We start from the raw sequence: 10,150 nt of genomic DNA, 5'->3' as shown, positions 1-10,150 counted from the left end.
CTGTATTCAGCGCACGTGACAAAAAAACTTTGATTTGATTTGATATATTTGGACTTGTGTTTTGCTATTTTCCTGCTGAAAGATGAATTTGTCTCCCAGTGTCTGTTGGAAAGCAGACTGAAACAGGTTTTCTTCTAGGATTTTGTTTGTGCTAAGCTCTATTCCGTTTCATTTATCCTGAAAAAATATATACCATCCAAAGTGTAGTTAATAACTTCACTATGGTCAAAGGGGGTATGCAATGTCTTCTTTTTATTTTGACCCATTACCAATAGGTGCCCTTCTTTGCGAAACATTGGAAAACCTCCCTGTTCTTTCTGGTTAAATCTGTGTTTGAAGTTCACTGCTCGACTGAGGGACCTTACAGATAATTGTATGTTTGGGGTACAGAGATGAGGTAGTTGTTTAAAAATCATGTTAAACACTATTATTGCACACTGAGTGAGTCCATGAAAGGTATTATGTGACTTGTTAAGCCCATTTGTACTCCTGAACTTATTTACTCAAGACATTCAGATTTTCATTTTTTATTAATTAGTAAACCAATTCTAAAAACATACTTTGATATTATGGGGTATTGTGTGCTTGCCAGTAACACGAAATCGCAAATCTTATATTTCTTGAAAAAGTAAAGGCTGTGAAAACTTTCTGAAGTCACAGTTTTCATACTGTTGGAAGTTTAATGGGGAACGTGAATGTGTCCAGTCTACTGGAGTTCCAGAGTGTACCAGTAGGGGGCATCAGTTCCATGTCTCTCTTATCATTCCCCTCTGTGGCTGTCTGGAGGTTTTTGTACAGCCAGTCAATCAGACTTTATCACTGTGGTTGACTTTCGGTGGAGAGACCAAACTGGGTGTTGGCAGTAAGTATTCAGTTCTTGATCCTTTTCAGTTTTAGATCTTGAGCTTTGATATCAAAATCAAATAAATTTGCTTAACAGTATTGTAATGAAACAGCAGGCAGCCCGAAACCTTCGATCCCGAGGTCTGGCGCGCTATCTACTGTGCTGCAAAAGCATGCTCGTGCGGCAGAGTCGATTTCCGCGCTCATAAACCCAGGGTCGTTACACTATTACAACTCCCTTAAGTAGAAATGTATATTTATTTTGGGAGAATTTTCGTTGCATTTATTTTACATATTTGTAAATTTAGTTAAATTAAAATGCCTATTCAAGATGTAATATATCAAACAAATTGTGTATTCATTTGAAACAGGGATACTGTTCAAATCAGAGTGGTTTAGATGAATGTAGCTTTACAAAGAGCAAAAGCAGTGTCTCTATGGTGTCAAAGGTTTTTGTACGGCCGCTGAATGAGATTGTATCACTGTGGTACACTTTTGGTGGAGGCACTAGACTGGAGTTTGGAAGTAAGTTTACCTACAGTGCCTCTAATTACTAATTCAAGAAAATGTTCTGACCTTGCAAATAGATGCACTGATGATCTTGTGAGACAAGAAACTAAGATTAAAAATGTAATAAATAATATGCATGATCATGAGTCACAATTTGTGTGAATAGCTGAATATACCTTTTCGTTAGACCTCAAAAATTAAGCTAAAATTTTGGATTAAAAGACCCTGTCTCGTAAATCATATCAGTATTCATTTGATTCTAGAATGACTTTTAAATGTATATAATTGTTGTAAGATGGTTATATTCAACATAAATGTACTCCTTCAGCATTCAGCTGCAAAGTATTGCTTTAGTTTTGCTATAATTTTCCTATTTCCTTTTTTGCCATCTTACTCGATCTCTGCTATTTTATGTTTTTTACTTGCTATTTGCTGTCTGTTGAAAAGTCTTGTTGTCTTGCGAAGTCATGCTGTTCTGCTATTCATATCAATATATTATTTTCATTTTGTGATAGATTGTCCTGTAAATTACACATAACTATAATGAATTAATTTAAATTTAAACTTTTAAATGTTTTAGTGAGTCTTTTAATTAAATGTATCATATTGTTAGATGTTTACAGTCAACTGGAATTTACTTCCTCAGCACAGGCATTTTATCAAAAGATTTTAAATAAATTCATAATTTAAGAATTTTTCATACATTCTGTTGAACGTTCTTCAAAACAATCATATTAATTAATAGTGAAATGCAGTTTGATTCATAGGATTTTATTCCATTATAATAAAGGAAGTATGCTAACATATTTCATATTTTAAATAATAACATTTTGAAGATAGTTTAATGTATTTTCAGTCATCTCATGTAGTTATAATAAGCTTCAGTAGCTAGTCAAAGGGAAGTGAAAGAGTGACATGAAGAGTGATAAACTAACTGTCTGTTTGTTTGATGAACAGATACTGATGGAGAAGGCCTTCATTTATAGCTAAGATGTAAAACTGCTGCATCATTATTGTCGTATCAGTCTGGTGATTGATAGTTCCCCTTGCCCTAAATTCCCACCTGTCTCCTAGGTGACGTTCGTCCCACCCTGACAGTCCTGTCCCCCTCCAGTGTGGAGCTGCAGCAGGGGAAGGCCACGCTCATGTGCCTGGCCAACAAGGGCTTCCCCTCAGACTGGAAGCTGAGCTGGAAGGTGGACGGCAGCAGCAGCAACACCTGGGAGGTGACCGGGAGCCCCGGGGTCCTGGAGAAGGATGGCCACTACAGCTGGAGCAGCACCCTGACCCTCCCTGTCGACCAGTGGAAGAAGGTGGGCTCTGTGACCTGTGAGGCCACCCAGGGCTCCCAGTCTCCTCTCTCTGAGACACTGAGGAGAGACCAGTGTTCTGATTAATGAGCTCCCCCCTCTGACTCCACTGTTTTTACTCTGCACCTCTCCTTCTTACTGTTCCAGCAATACCAGCACACTGATCTAATGCTGGGCTGGATCCTGTGTGGGGATCCTTCCTCCAGCAGGAGCTTTTAGCATAGTAGAACAAACAACAGAATACATGTCTGATTCTGATGTCAAATAGATCTGCTTGGCTTTCATATCACATGTGTTCTGAACCTAATTACTGTAATGCTGTTGGTTCTGTCATGTTGAGATAATAAAGACGTTCAAAATGTTAAATTGTGTGCCTGGATATCATTCTTTACTGAGGTTTACCATTAGACTTTTTTCTTTATGATTTGTTTAGTTTTCATAAGGAATGGAGAGGTCTGCCATGAAACACAATGTTACTGATACATTTCAGTTAATGAACCTCTCTCAATGAACGCTTAGCTGATTGGGCCAAGTTTGGTACCAGTCAAACGGATATCTACAGTACGACTCAAACTGAATCCATGTGCTCTAAACTCACTGGTCTTCATGATGTTACTAATACTGAAGACATATTATAAACCCACTGGTCTTCATGATGTTACTAATACTGAAGACATATTATAAACCCACTGGTCTTCATGATGTTACTAATACTAAATACATATTATAAACCCACTGGTCTTCGTGATGTTACTAATACTGAAGACATGTTATAAACCCTGTCTTATGATGTTACTCATACTGAAGACATATTACAATCTCCCAGCCTAAACCCTCTGGGACTTCATGATGTTACTAATACTGAAGACATATTATAAACCCACTGGTCTTCACGTTAAACTAAATATGTTATTATAAACCCACTGGTCTTTATGATGTTACTAATACTAAAGACATGTTCTAAACTCACTGGTCTTTATGATGTTACTAATACTAAAGACATGTTCTAAACTCACTGGTCTTTATGATGTTACTAATATTAAATACATATTATAAACCCACTGGTCTTTATGATGTTACTAATACTAAAGACATCTTCACGCCCTGACTGGTCTTCTTTGTATGTTTCTATTTTTAGTTTGGTAAACCCACTGGTGTTTATGATGTTACTATTCTAAATGTTTATAAACCCACTGTTCTATGTTTTCTAATTCTATGTGTTTAAACCTGGTACTGGTTTCCCAATGAGGCAGCTAATACTAAAGACATATTATAAACTCACTGGTCTTCATGATGTTACTAATACTAAAGACATATTATAAACTCACTGGTCTTCATGATGTTATTAATACTAAAGACATATTATAAACCCACTGGTCTTTATGATGTTACTAATATTCTTCAAAAAATATTATATAAGTACCACGCTGCACTTTGGTCCTTCTGATGTTACTAATACTAAATACATATCTATAAACCCACTGATCTCCACTTGTTGCCCAATACTAAAGACATGTTCTAAACTCACTGGTACATTCATGTATGTTACTAATACTGAAGCCATGTTTAAACTCACTGGTCTTCATGATGTTACTAAATGAATGCCATGTTCTAAATCACTGGTCTTCATGATGTTAAATACTGAAGACTGTTTTTCACTGGTCTTATCTAAAAAAATACTAAAGACATGTTCTAAACTCACTGGTCTTCATGATGTTACTAATACTGAAGCCATGTGCTCTAAACACACTGGTCTTCATGATGTTACTAATACTGAAGCCATGTGTTCTAAACTCACTGGTCTTCGTGATGTTACTAATACTGAAGCCATGTGTTCTAAACTCACTGGTCTTCGTGATGTTACTAATACTGAAGCCATGTGCTTCTCACACTGGTCTTGCCTCACAATGTTACTAATACTGAAGCCATGTGTTCTAAACTCACTGGTCTTCGTGATGTTACTCATACTGAAACCATGTGCTCTAAATCCACTAGTCTTCATGATGTTACTAATACTGAAACCATGTGCTCTAAACTCTGGAACTATCTGGGGACAGGTGAACATCTGGCTACTGTGCTGCTCTATTCTGGGAGTGTTGCAGTAACCCTGCCCATGCAAATATCTCTTTCAGCCTCACCACAGAACACAATCTCCCAGCCTCAAACCCTCTGGGACTGGGGCAGGTGTGTTTGTCTGACTATGGCTGAGGAACCAGATACGTTAGACTTTGCATGATGTTCAAGTTGGGGGCAATTCACTGGAATGCAATCTTTTATGGCTACTTAAACTACATTTATTTGTAAAGATATATGTTAGATGTATTCCTATCTGACAAACAGAAGTCAAAAGGTTCGTCTGGGGGACACTGTCAGACTTTCTTTACTATAACATTGGGGTCTCACAAGGATCAATATTAGGCCCCCTTCTGTTTACCATCTGTCACGCCCTGACCGTAGATTGCTTTGTATGTTTCTATTTTTAGTTTGGTCAATTGTTTAATTAAGTATTTGTATTGTGGCTGTGTGATTGCCCTTACCTGCCCTGGGACTACAGGTGCTAAATAGCTTTTGGCGAACCCCGGGACATTTACCTGGATGTTACATTATTGTAAGATTGATGTTGATTTATGTGCATTGTCCCCTATGAAAATATATATATATTATACAAAAAATATATATACTGTATCATAATGATATCAAACTAGTACTTCTTGAATGCAAACGATATGACTGTATTCACTCTGTCAAGGTTGGAGCGGTATAGAAGTTGAGTAGGGCATGAATAGTTGGGTTCGGACAGGGTCAACATTCTTGCTATTGCGTACTGAAATTGGTGTTTCTTACAATTTGAATAGAAATCAAAGCGTTAAAAAAATAATCTAAACCTATTTTTCATTTTGCTTAACATGTCCTTCAAAAGAAAGCATTTTCTACAGCTCTGTATCCTTAGTGGTCCTAGTGTTTTTACAAAGATTTAACATTTTTGCAGAATATATTGAGAGATATGTACAGTATGTGTCATATTTAGAAGAATTTGTGTTTAGAATACTTTAGAATACGGGAGACTCTGTAGCTCTGCAGCTGTTGAGTCAGAGCAGTTCCTCTTTAGCTGAAGGAGGTTTTTGTACGACGCTCTAACACTGTGTGAATGGAGAGCTGTTACTCTGCTGACAGTAGTAATCTCCTGCATCTTCAGCCTGGACTCCACTGATGGTCAGAGTGTAATGAGTATAAGAACTACCAGATCCACTCCCACTGAAACGACCTGGAATCCCAGACTGACGGTTTGTAGCAGTATAAATGAGGAGTTTAGGAGCTTCTCCAGGTTTCTGCAGGTACCAGTGGAGATAATTACCAGTACTTGAACTGGCTGTACAGCTGATAGAGACAGTCTCTCCTGGACTAACAGACAGAGATTTAGGAGACTGAGTCAGAATTATATCTGCTGATGATTCTGAAAAATCAACAAAAGTGAAGAAAGGTTGATTAGTAAGGTTATCACAACAACAAACATATCGTAAAGCATAGCCTATCAAGTTAAATGTTAACATGTGTTTTTTAAATTCTGTCAGGTTAAAATAACGAATGAAGTGTAACTCTGAAGCCAAACACATTATGAATCAAATCAAAGTGTCTCTCACCCTGAACAAGGAGCCCCAGTGTCCCCAGCAGTAGAATCAGTGACATCATCATTGTGCTGCGTGTCAGTGGCTCTGAAAGGAGTGAACAGTCACTGATCAACACTGGGGTTTTAAAAGTATGTGGAGCAATGAGGCAGGACAGATATGCAAATATATTTTATGCAAATGCGTGCATTTGCACACACACACACAGATAAAATTAGTCACCAGTTTCCAGAAGTATGCTTACTGTATATCAAATCGGAGAAAACTAAAATCATAGACAAACCACACATTGTACCAACTATTTCTAAATGGGGCCTAGTTTGACTCGCCCACACAATGTTTGATGTCCCAGGAGAAGGTAAATGAAGCTTAACAGTAGAATTGGGGCGGCAGGTAGTCTAGTGGTTTGAGTGTGGGGCCAGTAGCCGAAATATTGCTGGATTGAATCCCTGAGCTGACAAGGTAAAAATATTTAGTTCTGCCCCTGAACAAGACTGTTACCCACTGTTCCCCGGTAGGTTGTCATTGTAAATAAGAATTTGTTCTAAACTGACTTTCCTAGTTAAACAAAGGTAAATAATAATAATAATTGCTGCCTTTACGTCCTTCAAACCTTCTCATGAGGGACAGTAGTGGAGCTCTGTCTCCCTACTCTGACCACAGTGTGTAATGGCAGTTTGTGTGATGAGTAGAGTGGGTGTTTTAATTTAAGTTAAAGGTCCCCCAGAACCGTATAAAAAGAAAGTCTATATAACCATTCAATTGTTGGGACCTATTCAAGCATTACTGGGATGTGCTTTAGCTCATGGTTTTTAATCACCCTATCATAATCCCCCAAAACTGTTTATAGTTTCAAAATATGTTTTAAACTACAGTATCATGTCGATCTCACGTTTTGTCATCCTTTAATCTACACTGGGGACTAAAGATAGGAGGGAGAGGGAGGGAGGAGGGAGGACAGTTAAATAATTGTAAAAAAAATCAGTTATGTCAGAGGTGTTGAGGGATTCTCATTCATTTAGAAATATAGGCCATTGTGTTGAATACACGGTTTACAGTATACATATTGAGGATTTAGCCTTTTTCTCATTTTGAACCGAAATACATTGTACTTTGGGTGAGGATAAAGTTGTCTGTCCGTGTACCAAAAGTGTAACAACTGACATACAGTATATGGGCAATGTCTACCTTAATTTGGTCCAGAAACATTTTGTTTGGCAGTGTTTGCAAGTTGTCCTACTTCTTGAAATGGACATGGTTGAACCCATGTTGGGCATCAGAGTGGTGTACGGTTTGAAATGCATGCTTTTATTGATCTATTTAGGCACAAATGTTGTTGCATAAATCTAATATGTTTTTTACATTGTGCACAATGCTAAAAAAAAATACCTGTCTAGATTTTGACATAGAATGAGGCAACTTAACACTTTTTGGAAAGTTGTAGCTCGTCTGAACAAAAACAGAAGTAGCCTCTACATAGTATACTGTAAGAGGGAGAAGAAGAAAAAATATTCATGAAAACAAAATCAATGTATTCATGAATGGGAAATATGAGAAGCAATAGAATTTAGGATTTGACCAATGGAGGTCAAGCTTGAATGTGGGTTGGATGACCAAAGGAACCAATCTAGGCTACCCTATGGATACATAGAAAGTACAGGCTATACAGACAACTTGCAGGCGGCCCAGAATACAGCCAGGCAGGAGAGTATAGATCCACACAGGTATCGTGACCATACAGAAGATGTCGGAGGACGCCAGGTTCAGCATCAGACACATGGTAAAGATGGGGTATTGGGCCACGCTGCTCAGTTTGACCACCAGAACAGCTATGTTACCAGGGAGGCCCAGCACACAGCACAGCCCCAGGACTATGTTTGAAATCAGGCGACCTGAATCCAGGGAGGTGGGGTCCATGCTGGAGGTGTTGGAGGAGTTCAGGTGCTCCGTGGTCGATGAAAGATAAGAGATCTAAGAGATATCTGGAAAACAGAAGACTTTCTTTGTTTCTGCACTAGTACAGTATTTTTTGCCTTCTCTTGATCTCATGTCATAGAGTGATAGTAAGTGAAAGGTGTGGGTTTACTACCTCTGGTCAGATTCCTCCTGATGAGCTGTCTGTGTGTGTGTGTCTGACTGGGCCTGGACTTTCTGACAGGCCGCCCCCGTGGTGAGGGTAGGAAACAACATCTCTACCCCGCTGATCCTCAACACTGGGGCCCCACAAGGGTGCGTTCTCAACCCTCTCCTGTACCCCCCTGCCACACACACACTCCAAGGGCCCTCACCCCCTCCCTGTCGGCAGTTTCATTGTTGTTGGTAATCAGGCCCCAGTGTTGTAGTGTCATCTGCAAACTTGATGATTGAGTTGGAGGCGTGCATGGCCACGCAGTCATGGGTGAACAGGGAGTACAGGAGAGGGCTGAGAACGCACCCTTGTGGGGCCCCAGTGTTGAGGATCAGCGGGGTAGAGATATTGTTTCCTACCCTCACCACGGGGGCGGCCCGTCAGAAAGTCCAGGCCCAGTTGCACAGGGCGGGGTCGAGACCCAGGGTCTAGAGCTTAATGAGTTTGGAGGGTAGTATGGTGTTAAATGCAGAGCTGTAGTTAATGAACAGCATTCTTACATAGGTATTCCTCTTATCCAGATGGGATAGGGCAGTGTGCAGTGTGATGGCGATTACATCGTCAGTGGACCTATTGAGGCGGTAATCAAATTGGAGTGGGTCTAGGGTATCTCTGATGTCTCTCTGGAAAGCACCTCGTGCCCTAATTTCATCCACCTTGTTGTCTAGAGATTGGACATTGTAATATGCTCGGAAGCGGTGGACGGTGTGCTCGCCTTCTGAGTCTGACCAGTAGGCCGTTCCGTCTTCCTCTCCTGCAGCGACCGCGTTTTTTTAGGTCGGCCGCTGGGATAAGATCGCATGTCCAGGGTGGAGGTCCGAACAAAGGATCCGCTTCGGGAAAGACTGATCCCTGGTCGTAATGATGGTAATTTGACATCGCTTTTATATATATATATTTTTTTACCTTTATTTTACTAGGCAAGTCAGTTAAGAACAAATTCTTATTTTCAATGACGGCCTAGGAACAGTGGGTTAACTGCCTGTTCAGGGGCAGAATGACAGATTTGGACCTTGTCAGCTCGGGGATGTGAACTTGCAACCTTCCGGGTTACTAGTCCAACGCTCTAACCACTAGGCTACCCTGCCGCCCCAGATGTATGTAATAACACTTGAGATTTTCTGGGCTAACAATGTGAGAAATCATATATTTTAAAAAGAATAATAACTGCATAGTTTTCTAAGGATCTGAAGCGAGGCGACCATCTCTGTCGGCTCCATCTTGGTCCTGAACATAACAGAAAACTTATCCCAATCTTTACTACTTGTTCAGCATCTTCTTCAAAAGAAAAGCATCCTCTACAGCTCAGTGTCCTCCGTGTCCCAGTGTGTTTGTGAATGAAGCTCCAGAGAGAAGAGTGTTCCAAACTAGAGTTGCAATCCAGCAGGATTCTACTGGAAGTCTCCCTTACTCATACTGACCCGAGATCAGAGGAGCCCCAGCCATGAATACAACCTCCAATAGGAGATAGAAACACACAGAAAGAGACAAAAACACACTTTACGACTCACAGTTAGGACGTGTGTTAACATTTAGAGATAAAATGTATCTCATAACTGACTTTAGTTGTGAATACAAAAACATAAAAGCCTTACTTGTTTTGTTTTCAAATTCAAATATTGATTCAATGTTTAGGACCTATCGGGTTGCGGTCAAATGTATTTTTATGTATTAAATTCAACACTTCTATTAATTTACATTTTATAATAAAATTAAAATAATTCAGGAGTTGT

At 39.5% G+C, this 10,150-nt stretch overlaps 1 gene segment (V, D, J or C); it reads left to right on the top strand.

The window, feature by feature from the left end:
• The first annotated feature begins 1,205 nt into the window (after positions 1-1,205).
• LOC135571453 (Ig kappa-b4 chain C region-like) lies at positions 1,206-3,029 on the top strand. The segment is given in 2 exon segments: positions 1,206-1,368; positions 2,428-3,029. Coding segments are annotated over 2 exon segments (411 nt in total).
• Positions 3,030-10,150: the final 7,121 nt, after the last annotated feature.

This window comes from Oncorhynchus nerka, linkage group LG4 (genome assembly GCF_034236695.1).
Source record: "Oncorhynchus nerka isolate Pitt River linkage group LG4, Oner_Uvic_2.0, whole genome shotgun sequence".
NCBI classification, from domain to species: Eukaryota; Metazoa; Chordata; class Actinopteri; order Salmoniformes; family Salmonidae; genus Oncorhynchus; species Oncorhynchus nerka.
The sequence above is the reverse complement of the archived record's forward strand: the minus strand, read 5'-3'. Positions and strand labels throughout refer to the sequence as shown.